Source organism: Festucalex cinctus, chromosome 16 (genome assembly GCF_051991245.1).
Source record: "Festucalex cinctus isolate MCC-2025b chromosome 16, RoL_Fcin_1.0, whole genome shotgun sequence".
NCBI classification, from domain to species: domain Eukaryota; kingdom Metazoa; phylum Chordata; class Actinopteri; order Syngnathiformes; family Syngnathidae; genus Festucalex; species Festucalex cinctus.
The window spans coordinates 8870445-8895432 of record NC_135426.1 but is presented as its reverse complement, the minus strand read 5'-3'; the positions used below and the strand labels follow the sequence as shown (position 1 = coordinate 8895432).

The 24988-nt window shown below is 40.2% G+C and overlaps 1 protein-coding gene and 1 long non-coding RNA gene across 4 annotated transcripts; one reads left to right on the top strand and one right to left on the bottom strand.

Moving 5' to 3' along the window:
• Positions 1-119: 119 nt before the first annotated feature.
• Positions 120-24582, bottom strand: gsap (gamma-secretase activating protein). Of its 3 annotated transcripts, XM_077500077.1 has the most exons (33): positions 24395-24578; positions 24120-24224; positions 23397-23467; positions 21767-21823; positions 21563-21632; positions 19791-19838; positions 19622-19710; positions 19475-19544; positions 19315-19364; positions 18711-18821; positions 18575-18631; positions 17464-17510; positions 17181-17260; positions 16709-16786; positions 16541-16621; positions 15741-15833; positions 14331-14499; positions 14160-14250; positions 14001-14064; positions 13297-13376; positions 13148-13228; positions 12831-12953; positions 12704-12756; positions 11286-11317; positions 9781-9842; positions 7330-7425; positions 4551-4621; positions 4139-4233; positions 3855-3974; positions 2326-2387; positions 1227-1325; positions 940-1036; positions 121-849 (listed from the first exon to the last, which is right to left on the bottom strand). In XM_077500077.1, the coding sequence occupies exons 2-33, from the start codon at positions 24205-24207 to the stop codon at positions 749-751; spliced, it is 2586 nt and encodes an 861-aa protein (XP_077356203.1). In that variant the 5' UTR covers positions 24208-24224; positions 24395-24578; the 3' UTR covers positions 121-748. The 3 variants fall into 3 exon arrangements, with proteins under 3 accessions (XP_077356204.1, XP_077356203.1, XP_077356205.1); XM_077500078.1 differs by lacking the exon at positions 2326-2387 and having other exon boundaries at positions 120-849; positions 24120-24582; XM_077500079.1 differs by lacking the exons at positions 2326-2387; positions 3855-3974; positions 4139-4233; positions 4551-4621 and having other exon boundaries at positions 24120-24581.
• LOC144003629 (uncharacterized) lies at positions 337-5177 on the top strand. Its single transcript, XR_013279032.1, has 3 exons — positions 337-973; positions 1254-1310; positions 3846-5177. It is a non-coding gene; the product is annotated as an uncharacterized LOC144003629 (long non-coding RNA).
• Positions 24583-24988: the final 406 nt, after the last annotated feature.

Sequence of the window (24988 nt, the reverse complement as noted above, 5' to 3'; positions counted from 1 at the left end):
TGGATTTTTGACATCTATAGCCGTCAATGGCAGTGAATGAGCTAATATATTACGTGAGTGAAATATGAGTTAAGCAACAAAGTCCAGCAGTTTTTATCAATATCAGAAGGCAGCCATTTTGCCACTTGCTGTCGAGTGAAAATGACATCGCTGTTGCTCAGATCTCACAGCTCAGCTTCAGAAAACTGGTGAGCTGTGATTGGTCGTTGCCTGAGCAACTGTGATGTCATCTTCAGTCGACAGCAAGTGGCAAAATGGCCGCCCCCTGAGATGGATAAAAACGGCTGGATTTTGCTTCATAACTCATATTCCACTAATATAATATTAATCAGAATGTCATGTTTAGACTAGTGAGGTCACATATAACTTATTTTCTTCAAGAAATGTTTAAGGTTGACTCCCCCTTTAAAAATACATTCGATTTTCACTATGACTGATACCAGCTGATCAGTACAATCGTATATTATTGATGAAAAATGATAACTTCCCTGGCTATCCGTCTAAAAGGCCATTTTGCTTGTTTATACAATTGTATTAATAATAAAAATTAAAAAAAAGACTTCCCTGATTTGAATGCAAGTGTAAACAAATGTAATCGTTTTCTCCCTTTTGTCTCTAATCCCGCCAACATTCCAGCTTGCGGCCACCATCTTCTCATTCATCTCTTCCTGCTTGTTTGATTGCATCATTCCCTTGTCTTCCATCAATCTATGCGTTGTCTTCCTCGCTCCCTCCCATTCCCATTTTCTCATTTTCCCTCAAAGCCCAGCAGAATGAGTGTCTGTTTCAGAGCAGTCTCCTCTACAAATGTGGCGTCCACCTTCTCCTGCTCCTCGAAGGGATTCAGCGCTGAAGCACAGGAATGTGGAGGGAAGTTTCTTTGAGAGGATTCCACGCGAGACGCATCCACACCGACACATACACGCACGCACGCGTTACCTTGCTCCTCTACATCAGAAAGCACTTTGGCCAGGTACGTCAGAGGAAGGAACTCTGTTCCGAAGCCTGCTTTGTCTTTGCCGGTGAAAGCAAATCCCTGCAGAAAGACAAGTGGGAGAAATGCTCCTGACTTTCAATACTTGGCGTCTGGCAAAAAAAAAAGAGCCAAGAAATGATCAGAAAAAGGCCAAAGATGTTGCTTAAGTCCGTGCTTATTGTGTCAAAAAGTGACAAATTTGGAATCCATTATGCAAATGCAGTTGTGACGATGCGAGTGTGTGTGTTACCTTGTTTTTGTTGTGCCTCCCAAGCAGATTCGTCACGTAATCTCTGGAGATGGAAGCCGAACTTACAGGATGGTCCCACATATGGTAAAATCTGTTTGCCTAACACACAAAAAAAGACAGTTTCGAGATGCGCTTCGACAAAAATATAACCTAGCAGCGTATGAATATGTCCCTTTCTATTTTGGGACTTGTGAAATATATACACCTTACAATATTTAATACCAAAAGAAAAAGAAACCACTCCGCTCCATTAGTCATGTTGATACAGAGCCGCTTTTCGTTTCTATTAAGCACAGCCACATGCTCGTGCGAGAACTCATTAATCAATGTTTAATTATTATTTTCCTCCTCCCCAAGATGAATATTTTAATCCAGTTGTGAAACTTTGCGGCTAAATTATTTACGACGCTCAGCCTCGGTATCGCGGCGTGACCGGCTCGGTTTGACATGGCTGCAAATTACAACCCTCTGGAATGGCGTGCAAAATAAATCGAAACCAACGGAAGGGAACACGATAAAACCTCGGTGGGCGAATGCCAAGATTTGATGTATCGTACGCGCTTCTTTTAGCTACAGTAGGGGTGCCTAATAAATTGACAATTGAGAGAGAAATCTTCAAAAACGGATCAACTGTGTTCTAGGATGGATGGATGGATGGATAGATAGATATAGATTCACTGTTTGTCAGTGCGTGTGTCTTTCGCACCCTCAACACCTCCCAAACGCACCCAAAAAGCATCTGACTGGCAGGAAACAGAACAGAGACACAAAACACTCAACATTCCTCTAATCACAATGCAGACAGGCAGGGGGCACACACACACACACACACACACACACGTTAACATACTGTTCCCACACACTTAGCACGTGGAAGTTACACAACACACAGTGGTGGACCACTCCTAAAGATTTGGCGAGAAAACTCCTCTTAACACACACACACACACACACACACACACATTAGTTGGTTACACAAGTGGTTTGTGATTTCTGTGCGAGATCTAAAATAAGTTCAGGACATCAAAACATCCTGGCTACTTGTCGACGGGATTGTGCATTGTTTTAATGCCAGACAGGTGGAAATACACAAACGTACCTCAGGAATTCGCTTCAATACACTAAACTTGAGTTTCTCATTGGCCGCACCGTTGTCCAGATCTGTGCACACGAGAAACAGAATTGGAATTCTCTCGATTCAACCAATCACTGAAAACCAGACGACAGTTTCTTTCAATGCTGAGCATTATTTTTATTTGACTTGTGACATTTCTCTGGGCTCAGATTCTCGTTTTTACCTAGGAAATGTCTTTTCCTATATCAGAGTAAGATGGCAGGGAAGTATTTGGAGGATGGGAGCAATTCAAATTGTACAAATGTTTTGGAAAGGGAAAGGTGCCTGTATGTCAACTTCAAGCCACCTTTAGCAAAGGTTACTTCTGACCAACCTTTATGAAAGGTTTACCCACAATTCTATACGGAAGCGAGGTTGAAAGTGACAGGACACCGACGTATACGACAGATACGCAAAGACACTTGAGTTTCACCTTCAAGACTTTTGAGAATATTTAAAAAACAACTTGAATTTAACTTTTTGTCACAAGTGTATAATCAATGAAACCAATAAATAGACATTCAAATCAAAAGGGTTTGGTTCCACACAAACTAAAATAAAATTATAAACCCCTATCTATTTTTTATTTGAGACTTTCAAAATCAAAGGGGGAAAAAAAATAATCATAGATCCAAGTATTTATTTATTTTTTCATTTTATTAATAATTTGCTGCTCTTTTTGAAGATAAAGTCCACAAGCGGAGACGTTACATCAGCAATACTCGTAATCATAGGGTAACATAAGTTAGGAAAAGTGGAGTCGAATTTGTGTGAAGACGTGTTGTCCTTTCATTTGTTCGGTAGGAAGCATCTTTTTCATTTCTCCTTGACACAATGACGTAATCCAACAAAGGTTAAGGAAAGGTGACAAAGGTTAATTTGACTTTGCGAAGAGGCCCTCTGTCTAATGGACATCCATAGTGAATTTATCTTCGCAAGGTGTGTAATTTTCTGTCATATTGTCATTCTACAAATAAAAATGTAAAAGATCTCCACATTTTCATTCCAATTGTTTATTTGGTTTTATTGGATACTAACACAATTGGTAATACAGTCCTGAATTTATTTTACTGCATGTTCCCAACATTTTCTTCACAATATTAGGTTCTATGCGGCACCAGTACACTAAACACGGCATTCTGATTAATATTATCTGTGTGGAATATTAATTAAGCAGCAAAATCCTTGCACATGACCAACTCAGAAAATAGGTGAGCAACTGTGATGTCATATTCACTCGACACCAAGTGGTAAAATGGCCACCCCTTGAGATGGATAAAAATAGTTGGATTTTGCTGCTTAATTCATATTCCACACGGACAATATTAATCAGAATGACGTGTTTAGACTAGTGTGGCTGCATAGAACATATTGTGAAGAACATTTTGGGGTTAACTTCCCCTTTAAATGTCAAATACTCCACGAAAATTAAGACTCCAGTACTTTTTTTTTTTTTTTACTCCTACAGTTCAAATGTACCAGCATGTATTTGTGTACTTTTTAAGAGTGTGCACCTGTCATGAGCCGAGACACGAAGGTTTCCGTCAGCTGAAGAAAGCGGTGGTCGACATACTGGAGGAAAGTGTGACGAGGGAGACAGCGCAAAGCCAACGCCGCGAGCAGCGTGTGATAGCCTGACCAAAAGAAAGCAACAGTTTAGTGCGGTTAGCGATTACGCAACTCGACACAGCACAAATGACTCAGCTCTGAGTCACATGTTTTGCATGGATGCTGAAGATGCTGATGTTGAACCTTCTGTGATTTTCTCATTTGTTGCTTTTGTGTGTGTTGGCGCTACCGGGTGGGAGGGGCAGGCAGAGACCCCTGGTGGCTTCCAGCATTCGAAGCATGAAGTGAAACACGGCCCGCTCGCCAGGACCGGCCCGCTGTGTGCTGGAACAACACGCCCAGAGACATTTGGACATGGAAGTGTTGCCAAATCACACAGCAATTGTATTCAAGTGTAAATAGGTGTAAATTACCAGAACCATATTTTCTTACCGGAATATTGATTAGATTTTGTTTTGAAATTTGCACTGTAAATTATCACTTTTGTTTTGAAGACTCACTTGATTCGTGCTGTTTGTACGTAAGGTATCTGGATAGCATAAGTACGCTTTTTTTAATAGTCTTTATTAGCACTTATAGAACTTTCTAAAATGTAATGTGAAATGAGTGTCGTTCCTCCACAAATGTCAGGGGATACTCACAAGCACAGAACGTGAGGGCCAAGCTTGTGCTTCAGCCAGACTGACTCCAGCATGTGTCTGATCAGCTCCAGCTACACGTACACACACACGCACGCACACGCACTTGTTTAGGAAAGAGGTTCAATTAGATTCTAATGAAAATCCAGCTTGAGGCAAAGGCGGGAATTTGCGCCGGAAAACAATGCGACTTTGTGCATCTTTTTCACATCTGTGGCCCCGGTTTTTTGTTTTTTTTTTGCATCTCAGCTCAACTCGCTCGCTCGTCTGTATCCTCACTTCCCTCTTTAGAAGCCACACTTCCTATTTTCACTTCCACCCATGTAAATGACACACCATCTATCGAATGTCAGCATGCGGGATCACTGGAATGCGTCACACACGCGATCTTTGACTGAACCCTAACGGGGAGACAATCTACTGCTAGTTTTCACACGTGAATGTCCTCCATTGAATTAGTTTTGATTAAGTTTTTTTGTTTTGTTTTAAAGATATGATTAAACTTAAATACCGTAATGGGCTCTTTGCACAAATCCACAACTTCCTGAACTCAACACCACTCTTTCATTTCCTGTCTTTCACGAGTGGACAATCTGATTAATCCAGGTGTGCCTGATCTCAGTAACTACAACGACATTGGCCAGACACACCTGGATTAATCAGTTTGTCCACTCATGAAAGACGGGAAACAAAAACTTGGTATTCAGTTCAGGAAGGAGTCGAGCTGTGCAAAGAGCCCATTGCTGGACTATAAGGTGCACCTTATTATACGCCGCACCCTGTACATTTCTAAAGGAAAAGGCATTTTGTACATACATAAGCCGCACCTGATTATAAGCCGCATGTGCCCACATTGAAACATGAGATATTTACAAAGAAAGACGGTACACAGAAAGAGTTTTCAAAGGTTTAATAATATACCTTGCTTTTCTTTCTAAACAGTGCCCGCGACGCGGCAGTAACACGGCAGCAATACGGAAGTAACTAGCTGTTTAAAAATAACATATCAGTCACTGAAACTGAGACTTCTTGTATTTTCCATAATGAGGGTTTTTTCATGCTCATTTTATTATGCACAAAGCGCCAAGTTACATTAAACTTGTGTCTTCCTCGAAACACATATTTCACCTGTCTCACGCTTACCTTTTCTGCTCGAGCGCCCCTGGCGGCCGTCAGAAAAAAAAATACATATATTAGCCGCGTCATTGTATAAGCCGCAGGGTTTCAAGCGTGTGAAAAAAGTCGCGGCTTACAGTCTCGAAAAACGGTTCCGTCACAAGAAACAGTAAAGATTTACAACTATCAGGAAAAAGCTTTCAGAATCAGATTTGAGATTTTCTTTGGTTTTTTTTGTCAATGTTTTTGACCATTTTTATTGTTCGTAGAAAATAGTGAGCGAGGTTTCTGAGGTGGTTGTGCCGATCCTTTGTTCTACTTCTAATCTTTGGAATGCACCACGTATGTCAATGTTGTCATTGCGACGCACAAATGTTAGCTGAAACTCTGGATTTATGTTTTTTGGCTGGTTTTGGTTATTCAAAACACAAACTGGGGCTCATTTGGCCCACCAATATTGGTGCTTCTGGCTGCTTGCGAGGTTATATAAATTCAGACTCAATTCTTCACAGCCATCATCTTTTCAACAAGGTGTAGGGTTCCAAATCTCGACGAAAGGTGAAAACATGGGGTTACAAAAATCCTTTGTTGGAATATCTAAAAGCAGTCGTTCCTCACAACAAGCCTCTTCACGATGAAGAGAAAAGTAACAACCTTCATCATCCCGAAGAGTGTTTCTCTTGCATAATTAAAACCTCCCCAGCCTATTTCAAAATACAACTTTCAATATGTATTCAGTGACTCCTTGCTTGCTCTTTGCACTGCATAATAAAAAGCAATGTATCTCCGTCGTCCGTAGCAACGAGGGGACAGGGAATAAATAACTATGACAATAATGTAGTGTGGAGTCGCAATCTATCACAACAGAACTTCCTGGCTCTTTAAAAGCTGTAATCTACCCCCCCCCTACCAACTTGTGTCAATGCAGCCTTTAGTCTCAATATGCACCAAAGTGGTGTTGGGGAGCGAGAGGGCGATGCTCTTTTGTTTGTCGAGTGGACATTTGGCCGGACCTTGTCGAATTGAGGGTGTGTGTGTGGGGTAGCTGCCATGACGTCTCATTTCCCCCCCCCCTGTCGTTTCCAATTGCGTACCATCTGCATTCCAACCGCCGCGGAGGTTAGGTTTTCATCGCCATTTGTTTGCGTGTCAGCGAGATTAAGGGGGAAAATACCTGCTCGAGTCATTTCCATAAAACTGTTGAAAGTGGCGCTGATATACCAAGGAGGAACGCATTTACATTTTGGGGTGGATCCAAGGTGTGAATCAGGTATCAGTTTTAATGACAAATAGGTGTATGTGAGGGTTAAAATCAAATTTTTTTTTCCACCTTGGCGGAGAGGTCTATGCTGGGCTCGGTGCCATTCACAGTTCTCTTGTTTTGATATATGCCACATTGTCTCCTCTGGATGGTTTGTAGCTTGTGGAAGGATTTACTTCCCAGGAATACTAAACACTCAGTCTCACAAATTTACATCCTTTCAGACAGAAATCACAATATGGAAATACCCTCCTCAAATATAATGTTAGCAAGAAAAGATAGACTTGCAAAACTCCTCCTTAAGTATAAGTAGGGACGTTTTTTTCGAAAAGAGGCCAACAATGAAAAAAGGCCAATCATTTTCCCCAGAAATGGCACATAGCAAGAAAGCTAGATGATACTGACCAGTTTGGCTACATAGTTGATAACCAGTGAATCTATTTTCTTCTTTCCCAGGCGAGGCAGGTGCGTGTTCAGATGCTCTCGCAGCTTCTCCACCGTCTACAACATACACAAAATAAGAAACCGCACAGACACGCACACACACACAGCAAGTTTGGGCTCATGTAGATGAAAGCAGAGCGGCGGGAAAAGATGGAAGCGGCCGACCGGACGACCGGGTCATTCTAAGAATAGTGCAAGCGGCGCACTAACATCTTGACTGAACTCTTAAACTGAAGCTATCTGCACTTTTGGAATCGCGCTGAGCACAGGCAGAGCTGCAGGACAAGAAATTGGTCATCAAACTTTTTTTTTTTTTTAAGGGAGCATTTGAAACGTTTCATTTTGTAATTTTTTTTTTAATGTAGCTTATCAGACTGTGTGACACAAGTTCACCAGATAACACTATAAAGAGGGAAATAATTGCTTTTTCATGTTGAATCTTTGTCCACCATCATCCTCATGTAACCCTCCACTATACAGTAACCCTGAAGCTCGAAAGCTGTGCTCATTACATCATTTCAGAATGGCGAGAGAGGGTCATCTTGAAAATCGAGAATTCAAATCTTTGTAAGATTGTCAAGGATGAACAAGTTAAGGTGCTGATACCTGTTGTCAGTTTTTTTTATTTTTATATGGCTCTGAAGTTGGGCAAAGATTTGGTTACTTGCATTTTTGAGCCTCAATATCTCTGAAAATAATCACCCAAGAGAAACCATATTTTGTTTAAGGTGACATCAGAGATAAAGGTGGAAAAGTGTTGCAAGTCTAACTGGGGTTAAGACACTTCAAATTTGCAATTTAATTTCGACAAGCGAAACTGTGGAAGAAGTTTAAGTATCTATTATACTAAGTTATAAGAGATTTCATGTCTGGATGATCTTCGTAACAGTCATTCAATGACAGCAGAGACTTAATATTTTTGTATTTTTCCTTTTGTGATGGTCAGGTGGGCAGATATTCAGAAATTTGATTAAATGACCTGCATTATTTTCCTTTGAACCACAAAAACATGGTGCGATTGTCAAAGAAGAGGCAGATTACCCTGGCCGCTGTAAATCACTATTATCATAATACAAAGGCAGAATAATTGCAAAACTTATGGATCTAGGCATCAGTCCCCTCATGTGCAACTGGTTACTGGATTTCCTGACTAGCCGGCCTCAACATGTCCGACTAGATAATTATTGTTCATCTACCATCACTATAAATTCCGGCGTGCCACAAGGCTGTGTGTTGAGTCCCTTCCTTTATTCTCTTTACACCCACGACTGCAGACCTTTCAGTGGTTCCAATACCATTATTAAGTTTGCAGATGACACCACGGTGATTGGCCTCATCAAAGACAACGATGAGGCTGCCTACAGGGAGGAGGTGGATCATCTGGCTGAGTGGTGCGACTCCAACGACTTGCTGCTCAACACTGAGAAGACCAAGGAGCTAATTGTGGACTTCAGGAGGAATGCAGCCCCACATACACCCATCCACATTAAAGGGATGGTGGTGGAGCGTGTGAACAACTTCAAGTTCCTGGGAATCCACATCTCTGAGGATCTCACATGGACAACTAGCTGCTCCAAGCTGGTTAAAAAGGCTCACCAACGGCTCTTCTTCCTCAGGGCTCTGAGAAAGAACCATCTGTCCTCACATCTTCTGGTGAACTTCTACCGCTGCACTATTGAGAGTATTTTGACCAATTGCATCACAGTTTGGTATGGAAACTGCTCAGCTATGGACCGGAAGGCTTTGCAGAGGGTGGTGAAAGCCGCCCAGCGCATCGCCGGTGCACCACTCACCTCTGTTGAGGACATCTATATGAGGCGGTGCCTGAAGAGGGCGAAGAAAATCACGAAAGACTCCAGTCATCCAGCACATGGACACTTTACCCTCATGCCCTCTGGAAGGCGTTACAGGAGCCTCCGGACTAAGACCACTAGATATCAGAATAGCTACTTCCCTACTGTTGTTAGACTCCTGAACACTGTCTCCTGATCATAATTGCACTACTGTAAATAAATATCTGTAAATACTGTAGAGACAGTCATATACAATTATTTAGCTGTTTATCAATATTATATACATATTCATATCCTGCCATAATGTGTACATACTAAATCGATCTTATTTTTAAAATATATAATTTACTCTTGCTAAAGGACTTCTGGATGGATGCAAACGGCATTTCGTTGTTCTGAACTTGTGACAGTGCAATGACAATAAAGTTGAATTCTATTCTATTCTATAAAAGGAATGTGGATAATTGAGAGGCTATTAACAACGCCAGCCCCATTCATTGACGGCAATAATATTAAATCATCAGTATCATTGTAAAGCACCGATTTCCTCCAGTCCACTTTGACCTCATCATGCATCTGTTGGTTGCTGCCAGTAATTTGTTAGATTCCCTCTTCTCACCAGGCCTATGAGCAGCCTCTGCTGGTGGTCCTCCTCTTGGAAAAGCGGCACCAGCTTCCTGTCTGGAGGAGACAGAAGAAATGTTTGACGGAAAAACCGGAACACTTCCTGAGTCTCAACTGGGTCCGTGCAATTCACTTCATTCATTCACCTGGCCGGTGCATTGCCAGCAGTGGATTTAAAAAAAAAAAAAAAAGCCTTAAGGGCAGATGAGGATTGTGGGTAATCTAAAGCATTAATGGATTCTTTTTGGGGGTGTGTTTTGGCTTTGAAAAAAACATCACAAAGCTTGGGGGGTTGTTATGAGACCGCGCTACCCGCTGTGAGCAGATGAATAATTTCGCACGTTCATATATAATCTTTATTTAATCACGCACATGCAAGAGGCCGCCTTTTTGATGTGTCATATGCAACAACTTGCAGGGCGCAGCGTGCGAGCGGCTGCTTTATATGCAAATGTATTAATTTCAAAAGTGCAGGTAATCATTCTCATTAGCAGAAGCATTAGCTTTCGCCGCATATTTACATATCAACTCCCCATATTCGCTTAGGGCGAAAATGCCAAATATTTGCTAACTTCCAGACCAGTGCTATGTAAATGTTTTAATAGCATCGCTTTCATTTTGCATGATGACTTTGGCGTTCCTCGGGGCTTTTTTTTTTTTTTTTTTTTTTAAATCCAACCACACGCTTGACATTTTAGAGATTAATTGGGGGGGAGAAAAGCCTCCAGTCTGATGAATAATGAATGAATGAATGATGGAGTCGATCAGATGATAATCAAATTTTCACACAAGTTCGGAAAACGCATACCGTAGATACATAACATGATGACACAGTTTAGGTGTGCAATTGAGCCACTGAGATAGGCTGAATCCATTTTGTAATTTTTGCAGGAGAGTGATTTCAAGTTTTATGGCAGCAATATATTCTGGGGGGGGTTATATCTTGGTGATTTGCAGGACAATGATTAGTTGTTCTGCGTGCTTGTTTTCCTCAGATTTAGTCATTTTACCAAATAAAAAAATGGTTTCATAAGTTTAATAATAATGATAATGAATAACACAGCAAGGTGATGGCTCACGGAGGGGTGCACTTTACTTTAAAAATACAATAATGAAGTTAGCCCACTGCACTTCTGGGTTGCTCCAGTTGTCTGTAAAGGCAAAAACATTGAAATCTGGGTTCCATCATCTCTCATATTATGGGCTGCCATTTTAATGCATGTTATGACCTGATGTATATGAAGTCAAATAAATCAAATGAAGTGAAGAAAGATTTTAGCTTGATGCTCAACAGCTGTGCAGGAGCAAAAATATTGCCTGTTACATCATCTCCCCATTCTCTGTTACTTCATTTTTCTTTCTCCGTATCATCGCTCCTTTTTTTTGTTTTTTTTTGTCTAAATCTCCCGATAAGTGAGCGTGGTGAGGTCAGTTTTGTTGTGAATGTGAGCAAACACATTGGCATGTTTGGCATGTGTGAGTATGCCTCTAATGTCTTACCGAGATGCCAAGTGTCCACCATGGCAAGAACCCTGGAAAACAGAAAGAAAAGTTTGTTGTGAACTCCCCCAAGCTTCATCTTGTGTTGGATCATGATGACTTTCAAAATCAATCAGGTCCTTCCTCTAATGTGGGGTAATCATTCCTGAACGTTTGATGATTAAAATGTTCAAAAAAAAAAAACAAAAAAAAAAACTTTTTGGCGTGATCGTTGCATGTGTATTGAATATCCTTTCAAATCAATAGGCTATATGCTGTGGAAGTCATCAATGAAAGCCTGCCCAAGAATTTTTGAAAGACGACATGCACAAAGCTAGAAAAGCAAGCAACGGTATATATATATATATATATATATATATATATATATATATATATATATATATATATATATATATATATATATATATATATATATATATATATATATATATATTTTTTTTTTTACTTTTGGCCTCTGCTACCTCAACCAGCTTGGGCTTGAGATTGCTAATCGATAGGATTGATTTGGTGTTTAACGATCAGAAGAAATGCGGGAAGCTGGAAAAGTGACTATTGGCGGGTTTGACTTTTGACCTCTGCCACCTCTTGATGACTATCATTCAAAATCAATATGATTCCTGTGCTGATGTGTGCTCGAGAGTTGTAAAGATTGGATGACAAGCGTGACAAGTAGAATGCTAGAAATGAGTAGGTCACATTTCAAATGTGACCTACTTAACATTGTCAAATGTGACATTTGACAATATTAAATGAGATAAATGAATTAATAATAATAATAATAATAATAATAATCATAATAATAATAATGAAGTGTTTTTGAATGCAAGGATAAAGTTTAAAATTTTACATTGCTATGTGATAACTTTCATTTTGTAATTTGATGATTATCATATTAATAAAACATAAAACTTATTTTAAATATGATATGGAACTTTTTTTTTTTTTTTTTAAATCAGCACTCACTCAAACATACTTCATGTTATGGAACTTTTTTTTGTGCGTGTCAGCAATACTCTTCTGTAAGCAAAAAGACCAAGGTAAAAAAATAAATAAAAAATACTAATATAAAAACAAGACTAGTGACTAATAAACGAATAAATATTTTGATGAACACACTTAATGAAAAGAAATGGCAAAATTAATGCAACAAAGAGGCCAGGCTGTCCTACCCCTGGCAGACTGTTAATTATCGCCCATCCACTTTTGCTCTTGCTCTGACATATAGAAATAATAATAAACAGATATTTTACATTTCTTAAATTTATTTGATTTTATTGTAAAATAAATTATATTAATTTATTATTTTAATTGTATTTATTATTTTAATTTTATATGTATTTTTTTTAATAATGTCAATTTAATACAATTTTACAATTATGCATATACATTTAAATAAACAGAATAAAAAGTGGACCTACTTTTTAGTGTTCTCTAACAAATGAGTCGTGTAGCTGGATGGTTTCTCAGTCATCTGGATGGAAACAAAACAGGAATGAGCACGAAACTGGCACAACATTCTCAGTGAGTTTGACCAGTTTGTTTTACAAGTTTGCTCCAGTAGGCCTGAACGTGGGAGGTTCTGTATCTAGGGTTGGGATCGACATCAAAATATGTTGTCCTCTCTGTGTTCCACTGCAGCTCGGACCAAAAGCCCTGGAGACGGCTGGCCTGCACGCAGCAGCGAGACAAAAAAAACAGCACACAGCCAGCACACTGCATAACTGTGTGTAACTCAGGTAGGGAAAATCCTGCTATCAACAAACGAAAAGTTCAAATACAACCAGGATGTATATTTTGTCATGCATTCCAAGATACTGAGTGACTCCTGGATAAAATGGTTATAATTTCAGGCATGTCATTACCCTCCCTTTAAAGGCAGACTCGGTATGCAAGTGGGTGCTGCACAGCACGCCGGGGATCTCCATCAGACACACGGGTACCTCCTGCAAGGCCGTGGGTGTGAGCCAGGTGCAAAGACTAAATCAAATGGGAAAACAGGCGTGAGGCCTACCTTCATGTCAAACACCGATGAGCAAGGCAGCAGTTTATCCAAGATGAGGGACCTCTGGTAGCTTATTCTGTACAAAGATGCTGTTGGGGGAAGGAAAAAAAAAACAAAACACACAAAAACTGGAGCATCTTCAAGAACTCATTCACTTGCAGCCATTTTCTCTGAAGCAACCTTTGCTCCTGGATGTTTTCCTGGATTTTGACTGGTTTTACAAGGCCCACAGAATATTATGTTCTATTGCTATATATACTACATGGAACCTTACCAAAAGAAAGATTAGAGTCTCTTTTTTCATCAGGAAAAAAAAAAAAAAAAAGTATATTTGTATCTGTGTATGTTTTGCAGCAATTAGCGTTAGAATATAGCTTCATCAAGTTTCATCAATAGTCACATTCCTGTTGAAAACATTGTCAAAAAGAGCTTGTTGAAACATGGCCCCTGGCTGATTTCTTATACTCTGCTGCCACCTGCTGGCCATTTTTTATAACTACCATTGCTTTAAGCGACCTCTTCCTGTCTGAAGCTGCCTCAAAGCCTTCTGTATTGCTCTTTCATTTAAAAAAAAAACAAAAAAACAACAACATGTAAATATGTTTTTGGGAGTGGAGGACAATGTATTTAAGAACGTGTTTACACGTTTTTGGGTTTAAATGAGTTAAAAACATCAACAAGAGACATCCAACTTTGTTTCTTTTTACGCTCACCTAGAATGAACTCCTGGATTTGGTCAAAGGAGTTTGGAACTTTGTCACACAGCCACTCAATAATCTGCAGGCATACAGATGCAAAAAGAATGCATTTTGTTTCCGTATAGAGGACATGCCGCGGCTTTTAAATGCCAGCCTCTCTGCTTCAGCGCGTACCTCCAGCTCCACGTTTGGGTCATTTCCGCTGTAAAGAAGCAGGCAGTGAAGGGCGGCCATGCATTGAGCGTCAGCCGTGTTGTTGACTCTCCTTGAGAGACAGATGGAGTACACAAAAACATAATAACAAAAACTTTTCTTGAATCAGACTTCCTGTTCGGTGGCGCTCACCCAGGAGGTGAGTCCGATCGTAAAATCTGCAGGAGGCAGGCAGAGCTGAGGCGGACACCGTGGATAGTCCCGCTTGCCAGGTCCAAGAGAGCCGCACTTGACTCCTCCTCCGCGTGCAGTACTGTCAATATTCCCGACTTTGACGGTAGGCCCAGGTCAGCGGCATCACCTAAACATCGGATACAAGCACATTTCGAGCATTGCGCTTGCCTCGTGGGAAAGACGTGTAGCACAGATTCACTCATTGCATAATTAGGAACTTTTTACATTTTGTGGTCAGGCAGAGCACTCTAGAAACTGTCTGGCAATTTTGCACAGTCAGGGTTATTATTATTTTGGAATCTTTCATTTTGGTTAGTTTTAATTTCATTTTGAGTACTGTTTTTAGTTTAGTTTTAGTATTAGTTTTATTTTTATTTTTTATTTATTGTTTGTTTGTTTTGTTTATTTATTTACTTGTGTGCCATATTTAAAAACCACCATGGGAGCGACGTCATCTGAAGGTGCTTTTCTATTGGCCGCTACTAGATGACGTCACTGCTGTGTGACACACTTTCAAGTGTCCTTTTTCTGGTTCATTATCAAAATAAATCTACTTAAAATCACATTTAAAATCATCCCCAAAGGCTCATGCATTAAATTAATCACCAAAGTCTAAAATGAAGGACAATTTGCGACAATTATAGTTAGCTTTAGTTAGTTTTGTAAACAAAACGGAGTTTCAGTAAGTTTTCGTTTTTTTAAAAAGCATTTTCGTTTTTATTTTATTACATTAACAAAATTATTTTTTCAATTTTAGTTTTTTGTTAGTTTTTGGTCACTAAAATAACCTTGTGCGCAGTATAGACATTGAGTGATAAAAGTTAGGTTAGATGCATTTGAACAAGCCTTTTTGGTTCAACATGGAGAGCTATAAATGCCTCGGTTGGTGCAGGGTGAAATGGTCAGCCACGAGGTAAGTTGCATGCAGATTCATTTCTGTCTATTACTTGTACACTCGTTTGCATCGTTGTGCTTATTGCATCACTCACGGCTCTAAGACTTTGAAAAAGTGTTTGGGAAAAGAATGTAACAACAGTGGTTTTCTTTTGGAAGGTATTACATTGGCTGACTCCCACGTCACTCACCAGGTCAGCCCCCACCTTTTAAACCCTCCATTGTGGATTGCCATGACCTGGATAACTAAGAATCTACACAGTGACAAAACATGTATTTTTTTTTAGCAAACACGTTGGTATTTTTAGCGATTTTGTGACAACGTTAAAAACGACCAGTGCAATTATGTTACAAGGATAACGATATGTCTTTATTGAAGAAGGAGATACAATTTTTTTGGCCAACGGCAAGTTACACAGCTACTCAGTGGGATAGCGCTTAATGAGAAAAAGAGTGCGGAACACTTAATCTTACCAGACAGGAAGAGGGAGTGGCAGAGCATCTCCTGCTGCCTGGTGTTGAGGCAGTGCAGGAAGCGAGCGTGCAGATACACGACGACGTAGTAACCTACATGTGGAAATAACAACCCCCGCTTGTCAGCGTGCGCGCTGCTTTGCTGTCTGTATACAGACATTCATTAGGCGGAATTAGGCCACATACTCTCACTTGCTTTTAGAAATTCTCTTAAAAGAGCAGGAGTATGGGGGTGTTTATATCATATCATGGGGACCATTTTCTTGCTTTTTACTATCATTGTGGGGACTACATGTCCTTGTGGCGACATTTTGGTGGTCCCCATTAGCCCAGACCTCTTTTTGAGGGTCAAGACTTGGTGTTAGAGTTTAGCTTTGAATTGGGTTTTGGTTGGGGTTAGGGTAAGGGGCTAAGAAATGTCAATGGGATGTCTTCACTAGAAATGTAGACCCGATGGGTGTGTGTGGGTGTGTGTGTGTGTGTTCTTGTACATAATACATAGTGAGGACCAAAATACGTCTTTATCCAACAGAATGAGGACATTTTTGTGAAGTGAGGACATTTTGGCCGGTCCTCACTTTGCAAGACCTCTTTTTGAAGGTCAAGACTTGGTTTTAGAGTTTAGGTTTGAATTGGGTTATGGTTGGGGTTAGGGTAAGGGTTAGGTTTAGGCAATCATTTTTGATGGTTGCGGTTAGGGTAAGGCTCTAGGAAATGCATTATGTCACTGGATGTCCTCACAAAGATATATGTACAAGGATGGGTGTGCGTGTGTGTGTGTGTGTGTGTGTGCGTTTGACCTATAGGGATGAAGAGCGGTTGGAGCTGTACGGCGTCCCGTGTCGGCTGGCCCAAAGTGACCCGGAAAGTCTTGCTGCAGTCTAAAAGAGGATGAAAAAGAAAATGAGTTGACATGCTGGCCCTGCATAGCTGGGAGACGCGTGACTGCAGGTAACGCACGCACACACCTTTGTGAACTAAAACCACAGAATAGATGAGCTCCGGTTTGCCGCAAACGGACCGACTGTAGCACACGCACATGCTTCCTGGAATAAAACATAAACATGTTTCGATTATAATCATTTGGAATAATACACGTGAGAAGACTCTTTCCACACAGGTTGTATTGGATCTTATTAAAATGTGCATGTGTGCATGTTGAGGCCAGTGAGTGAATTGATTGTGCCTCAAACATATTCAAATCATCAGCTCACAATTAAATATGCATCAGTCAGTGAGGCCACGTGAATGCAGATTCAAACAGTTTTTAATCAAATAGTGAGAATCGAATCATTGTTTCGTTGCGTCAGGTTGAGCGACTTACGTTCTTGTTTTCCCAACGAGGAAAAAACAAAGCAAAACAACAACAGCACATATATTGCATTAGGTGTCAGTTATCGACATTGTATTGTGTGGACATTACCGTGGAATAAGTATTACCTAATCGGTTCGTTAATACTTCCATCTTGACTGGCTCTGGCTTCTCCACATAATGGTGGTCAAAACCCAAGTTTACAAACCTGTTACACACATATACACATCTGCATACACGTACTGGCCACAACATTAGGTACACCTGCACAGATTGACACTTACAGAGTGGCTCTCATCAATTGTGCTCGTGTACCTCATGTTGCGGCCGTATGCCAACAACATTACAGTACGTTTCGTAATGTGTACAACAAAAATTTCAAAACCAGTGGACTAGTAGTTGTTTGCTTACGTGACGGTGCTGAAAGCATTAGTAGGCAGCTCTAATGGGAGCTCCATCTGTGGAATAGCAACACAAAGATGCTGTTCATCAACACTTCGCTTTTGTGCTTTCGGGTGAAATTTCAGGATGAACCAAAGATGCACAACAATGATAAAGTGCAATTAGCAAAAATGTGTGAATAATTGACACCTGAAAAGATTTGTAATTGCTGATGTTTGCAACAGGATGGCGGCAACGCAAATGAAACTGAAAGGATCATAAAGCATCAACACCATGCGCCGTTTAGCGAGCACGCGATCATGAACCCACTGTACATACATGACTGTACTCAGTAGTTAAATTATTTAACACAAAACACTTTCACAAAGTCTTATCAATAGTAATAATTGTAATAGTAATTTATTCAGAGTTTTGATTTGGTTAAGAAACGGATTATATAAAGTCATTATTTCATGTAATAACGTTAAATAAGTTATTTCGGATAATGTATTTTGTGGTTAAAACTTTATTGAAAGGTGGACCATGTTTTTTTGTTCCATCACACGTCGTAGTTGTTAAGAGACAATTAATTGACGCACATATGGACGACAAGGAAAGAGCTTGCCCAGACTGATTATCTTTTAATCAAAATAAATCATAACAATGACCAAACCCGGTATCATAATACAACATCAATATTCACCCCCCTGTTTTTTAATCACTATACGAATATGAAGTACAAAATAAACACCAATCACTGGTTAATAAACAGTAATCAGGGTAAGAATGCTTTTGTAACACACTTTAATGCAAAATTAAAATGAATCAGATTAGTCGATTTCATAATCAATAGATGAATCGATTCGAAAAATATTCGATAGTGACAACATTAGTTTAGCTATTTTGTGCTCCAGTTGATCTTATTTTGCTCTCTTCGTAGTTCTGGGATGTTATTTTAACTTATAAAAGATACATGGACCACATTAAATATCTGATAAAACCAAAGAACGAAGTGGAGCCTTGATTGAAGTCAAAAGGAATAACAAATAATAACATTTTAATGGCTTCAATGTAGCATTTGAGGTCCATCCTGAAGTTGTGAGTAGTGTAGAGCTACATAGTGGGTCGGGTTTGTAGTTACCACAGTTTCCCAGTTGTGGTTGTCATAGAACTGCACACATCGCAGCAGGAACTTGTCCTGTGGAAAACCGCTTATGCATTTCAATGCGGTTTTTACAGACGATGCAAATATGTATCTGGGATGAGCGCTGCATTACCGCCTGGGTGAGATAATAGAGCCTCTGCGTGTGCACGTCCCACTGGACCCAGCAAAAATCATCCGCGACCCGCTCAGCCGTTTTGGACAAACGCTCGGGATTGGCCAGCACCTGGATCCCGACGACACGTGCAGCTCAATGCAGAGTAAATGGGCTTTCACTTGGATAGTGCTTTTCTCCCTCAGATATTCAAAGAAAGCACTCTAGAACATCAGCAACAATTGGGGGTTCAGTATCTTGCTCAAGGACACTTCGACATGGTCACAGGGGTTGAGGATCGAACCCACAACCTCTGGGTTGGGAGACAACCGCTCTAACACCGAGCCACATAGGCCAATGAGCTTTTCCAAATGGTCAAGTTGTAGTTTTAAGCCTGAAATGCTTTCAGTCCCTCCCCATAATTGCAACAATGGGCTTTTCTGAGGTCAAGTTAAAGCAATTAAAAAACACAATTCTGTTTTGTAGCAGCGCAGGGAGAAGTAATTACAGCAAAAGTTTCAAATTGAAACGTTCAAATTCATGCTTGGAATTTCAAGCACCCATGAGGAGCTTTCTATTCCCGGGAAGGTTTGCTTTGATGGAAGGCAAGCAGAGTTCATCTTACCACTTTGTAACCCTCAAGTCTGGTCAACAGAACGTGGTACTGATCCACATCTGAAGCACACACACAAGAACCCCAGTCAAGATCTTTATCACTTCTTCAGACATCTGAGGTTCAGCCCATGAGCTGGATGGGAAAATTAATAAATAAAAAATAGACTCACATCCGTCTTCAGTCAACAGCAGCAGGTGGCTCTCGTGCACTGATCTGCGGTCAGTTTCGGGGTGGAGGAACTGAAACCCAAAAGTGATCAGATATCCAGAAATATTTAAAGAACGACACTCCTCGACGCACATCATAACTGCTCTACCTGCACTTTGACCCTGCAGTCTACCGCCTTTAAGACCTTGGTGTTGTTGATCGGATGGATCTCAATCAGGAGCGTCAAGCATTTGGACACTAAGAAAAGGGATGAGAAAGCATACAAAACAATGACGCATGCAAAAGATAACAAAGGAACAGTTGATAATGTGTCTTACTTGGTTTAAGGTGCTCCTCTCCATGGGTGTTTTGCACCAAACTGACAGCTAAGAAAGGGAAAAAAATATATTGCTTATTCCTTTAACTCATTCACTCGCCGCCATTTTCACTGAAGCAACCCTCTTCTCTACTGGATTTTGATTGATTTTGCAAGGCCCACAGAATATTGTGTTCTCTTGCTATAAAAACATGGAACCTACGCAAAGAAAGATTAGAGTCTCTTCTTTCATCAGGAAAAAAAAAAAAAAAGTATATTTGTATCTGTTTCCATTTTGCAGCAATTAGCATTAGAAAATAGTTATGTTTAATCAATATTCACATTCCTGGTGAAAACACTGTCAAAAAAAAATGCTTGTTGCAACATGGCCCTGGCTGATCTCTGCTACCACCTGCTGGCCGTTTTTGTGATAACTACCATTGCTTTAAGCCACCTCGTTATGTCAGAAGCTGTGTCAAAGCCTTCTGTATATTCTTGCATAAAAAAAAACTAGGGCTGTCAAAGGTAAAGCGTTAATAGATTAATTAATCACAGAAAAATGTTGCATTAATCACGTATTAACACATATTAATCGCACAATTTTTTTTTTTTTTAACCGCACTTGAGCCTTGAACGTAACTGCAGCTGGTTACCTTTAAGGCTGCGCAGGTCGGTGATTAGGTCAATGCAAGGCATTTCCTACGCCTGTTGTTCCAAAATGAGCAGGGTGACCACAGTTGGTGCGCTCGGTGGTAAATTTCGCTTTAAAAACACCGTGACGGGAATTTAGATAAAACACAAGTAATTTGCGTTTAATTAATTAATAATTGCTGAATTGCACCCAGTTGATATGATGCTGTTACGTTTTGAGCAATACACACAATGCATGCAATTGCGTACATGCATTTAATCAATGTTTGCAAATGACATTCAGATAATAAAATGCGTTAATGTAAAAAAAATACGGTATTTTGTAGTTATTTTATATTACGCAAATACGCAAGTAATTTAGCTGATTAATCGTGATTAATCAAAAAGTGTGATTAATCAGATTAAAAATATTAATCGTTTGACAGCACTAAAAAAAAAAACATTTTAAAAAACGTATAAATACGTTTTTGGGAGTGAAGGACAAAGTGCTAAAAAACGTATTTACACGTTTTTGGGTTTGAATGAGTTCATGTGTCATCATATTGTAAACTTTAAATATTTGCTATTTGTCATGACTCGAGTCATGCAGGAGGTATGTTTGGGTTTTGTCTCGAGTCATGCAGGAGTAATGTTTGGGTCTTGTCTCGTGTCTGGGGTCACGCCTGGGTTAGGTTTGAGTTAATGACCTATTAATCTAGTTTCAACTAGTTTTAGGCTATGTGATGTTATATGATGTTTGGAACTCTCTGTAAGAACTTCGTATGTCAGGAATCTTTAATACCGTTACTGAAGAATCTTTCATGCTATATGATGTTTGTTGATGTCAGGGACTATCTGTAATTACTGGGTTTACAGCCAGGCAGAGAATTCCATGTCAGTACTGGTACTCACATGTCTACCCAACCAATGAGATTGATTGACTGTCTATATAAGGGCCTGAGAATTGTGTGGGTTTCGCCGGATTATTGCTCACTGTTTCGCTGTGCTTCTCTGCTGCCCAAGGGAGGCTTGGCGTGTCGTTATTCTCGATACATTCTCATTGTTTTTAGTTTAGCCAAGTTATTCTGAATAAATAGTTAAAACCTTATTTGTGTCTGCGTTTTGGGATCAAACCCTCTCAGCACACAACACTATTAGGCTCACCTAACAACGTCTCCTCCTTGTTTAGAGAGCAGCTGCTGACACAAACCTGCTTGTCGAAGGTGTACAGGAGCTGTTGGCGAGACAAAACACACACAGATGCATATGGCAATGTATAGAACTTCAAAGTTAAATACAACTGAACTATACTTTCACATACAGTATAATGAGTGGATTACAGCATGGATAGGTGACATGACAACCCACCTTATTCTGCTTGGTGCTTGAGTCAAACTTGCCAACTCTGGTGGTCCCGGTTGATCCCTACGAGAAGAGACGAGACGAGATTATTGCAGCACTTCATTAATTCAAATACTGGACTGTACATCCAGTACAAAAACGCGCCAAAAAAAAACAAAAAAAAGACAAGCTAGGACCATCTTTGACCTCCAAAATCTGTTTGGCGGGCACGTCATTAAAAATGTATGTTGTGCCGAGTGGTTTCAGAAGACAAGTTTATTCACTGAGGGTTTAAAAGTTTCCTGAATCCTCAAATAGTGTATATGAAGTGGATTCATCAAGAGGGAACATGCACTTTATGCAGTTTGATTTTGGAGTCCATTTGATGATGCGCGGTGCACACACACACACAATAAAATCCAATGCTAGCTTTTCCCTCCAGCTTATTTTTTTAATTTTAAATATGATAATTAAGGATGTTAGACACCACTTTCTTTCAGATCGATACCAGTATGAGTGCACAACTCTTGAGTAGTCACTGATACCAAATACCGATACCACTAGTACTTTTCATCCATCCATCCATCCATCCATTTTCTTGACCGCTTATTCCTCACAAGGGTTGTGGCGGGTGCTGGAGCCTATCTCAGCTGGCTTTGGGCAGTAGAGGCGAGGTACACCCTGGACTGGTTGCCAGCCAATCGCAGGGCACACAGAGACGAACAACCATACCAAGGGACAATTCAGAGCGCCCAATTAACCTGCCACGCATGTCTTTGGAATGTGGGAGGAGACTGGAGTGCCCGGAGAAGACTCAGAACATGCAAACTCCAACCAGGAAGGCCGAAGGCGGACGTGCTAACCAGTCAACCACCCCACTTTTGAGACATAAAAAAAAAAAATAATAATAATAATAATTAAAAAAAAAAATAATAATAATAATTTTGAAGGAAGACCTTTATGTCCCAATACAGCATAGTTCCCTTGTGAAATTACTGGCAATTTTCTATTTTTCAAATTTCTAGTTCCTAATTGTAAAACGGCCACAATAGGGCCACCGTCGCCATTAGCGATACCTTGAAATAAGCCTAGGTATCGGTCCAGTCCCGATACCTGCTATCGGTACTTGCCCATCCCTAATAATAATAAATAACTACCAAATGTAAGATAACCTACACAAAGAATATGCAGTGAAATGAGCCCTGCCACAAATAGCGAACATCTGGCAGGAGTTGACGCCGGAGTGTAGATGCCACAAAATGGCAGCAGAACACTACTTTTGTAGAAATGAAACTCTTGAATTCACCTCAACCAAGTTCATTGAGAATCAAGGTCCCACATATACCGGTAGGTGAGTCAGCAAACACCTGTCACAATTTGAAGGGCCTTTGACTAACCCCAAATAAAGTCAATATGTTCTGGTAGGCTATTCCTGTGCAAAGTACATTTGGAAGCCTGAAGCTTTTCCCATCCACCTTAACTAAAGCCCCAATTCCAGTTTTAATAAAAACAGCCCCAAAGCATGATGAAGTTATACCTTGTTTATAAAATAAAAACATAAATAAATGAAATACAAGTTGAACTTTTTGGCCATCATTCCAAAGTATAAAACTTGTAGACAGGAAGTTGCATACACAACAGCAACAACAATAATAACCTTCCAGGAGTAAAGGATGGCCCCATCTCTCTCAGTGTTGAGGATTAAAATGTCCACTGCTCCAGAATAGTCTGCAGACACAGCATCATTAGATAAACAATATCAGTTTGCCTTGACATTTACATATAATAATTCAACATTGATGAGATAATTTCACAGTACACTTGTCATTAAAAGCAGTACTGTGCATTTTAAAATACAAAACGGTAACATACACACGAGCTATTTCTTTCCAGCCTTACAGTATTGCACCATAAAAGGTTTGTTACACTGTCAATCATTTTTATTTTCCCCAGTGCTGCAACATTATTTTAGCACAGTAAGGGCCAAATCCACTAAGAATGCACTGCGTCCACTGATAGCGCTATAAATTGCTGTTCAGTTGCACACACAGTTTGCTTCCTCTTAACGTCCTATTCACCAAGGGTATTGCTGTAATCAGACAGTATACGGTACCGGCGCAAACACGCCCTCAAAGTTTGACAGCTGAGTGTAGTTAGCACCTGATTTACCACACATGGGAATGCTGGATTGGCACCATGGCAGAATAACAGCAGTTGATGACTTTGACTACAAGTTGTCATTTGTCACTTCACAAACTAGAACTACCTTGAGTGAATCACAATTATCAATCTGGCTTGTGTTGTGAGGTTGCCCTCACCGCCCTACCACAAGTGTACTCCGACGGCAGAACGTCTGACCGACAACACGTGAACACCTCACCTTTCACCCTGCACACCGCCGCCTCCTTCCTGCGAATGTCAGTTTCCACATCTCTGCGCAGGTCAAACTTGGGCTGCAGCTTGAACATAAGAGCACAACCAAATCCTGCTGTCAAAAAAAAAAACACAATTAGATCCAAGAACTTCTCAGTGGGTCGCTTCCCTGCAGACTCTGCAGTCTTTCCGGGTGGGGCATCACATGACCGAAAGTCGTGTTAACTTTTTGCTTTCTTGTGAAAGTTAACTGTCCTCAGTCATCTCGGAAATATTCCACACCATAGCAACTCCTCCCCGCCTTTTTATGGCGCTGCCATAGGCCGAGGTAGAATCACTCTCGTCCGGCTGGAATCTGTCACCACCGCCCTACAACCATCCAGTCACTCAGGCAGCTCACAATAGTGTGTCATATTCATTTGTTACGCGTGCACGCACTGGGCACAGAAAGCACGCTGCATACTACTGTGAGCCACTATGGGATGTATTATTGCAAATTTGCCTTTACAAAGTTTGTTATTGTGCAGGAATGTATTAAATGGCATGCAGGTGCACTGTTATTTAGCAGATGTCATATCAAAGGGTTTTTGTTGGTTGCTGTATAAGCATTTTCTTAGTGCATCTGTATTTTTCCCTTTAGACGGGAAATTATTGTAAATGTAGCCAACATTGCCCCCTTGCGTACATTTTAAGGACTGGCACGGTGTCCTACGTCACCTCAAAGAGGGTGCCGATTGAGAGTAGCACCAACTCTTATTCATTTGGACCTGAAGTCAAATTGTGAGCATACTATTGTTTTTGGTTTTAAATATTGGTTTGGTTAAAAAGAAGAGTTTATAGATTAAAATTAAAATAGGTTCATTTGCGCAGCTTTTA

Coding starts and splice junctions, on each gene's coding strand:
- gsap (XM_077500077.1), bottom strand. CDS start 24,207: ATGTTCAAGCTGCAGCCCAAGTTTGACCTGCGCAGAGATGTGGAAACT. Junction 21,824..23,396: donor CCATCCTTTACTCCTGGAAG/GTTATTATTGTT, acceptor CTCTTCTCGTAG/GGATCAACCGGGACCACCAG. Junction 14,500..15,740: donor CCACTCCCTCTTCCTGTCTG/GTAAGATTAAGT, acceptor TCCGATGTTTAG/GTGATGCCGCTGACCTGGGC.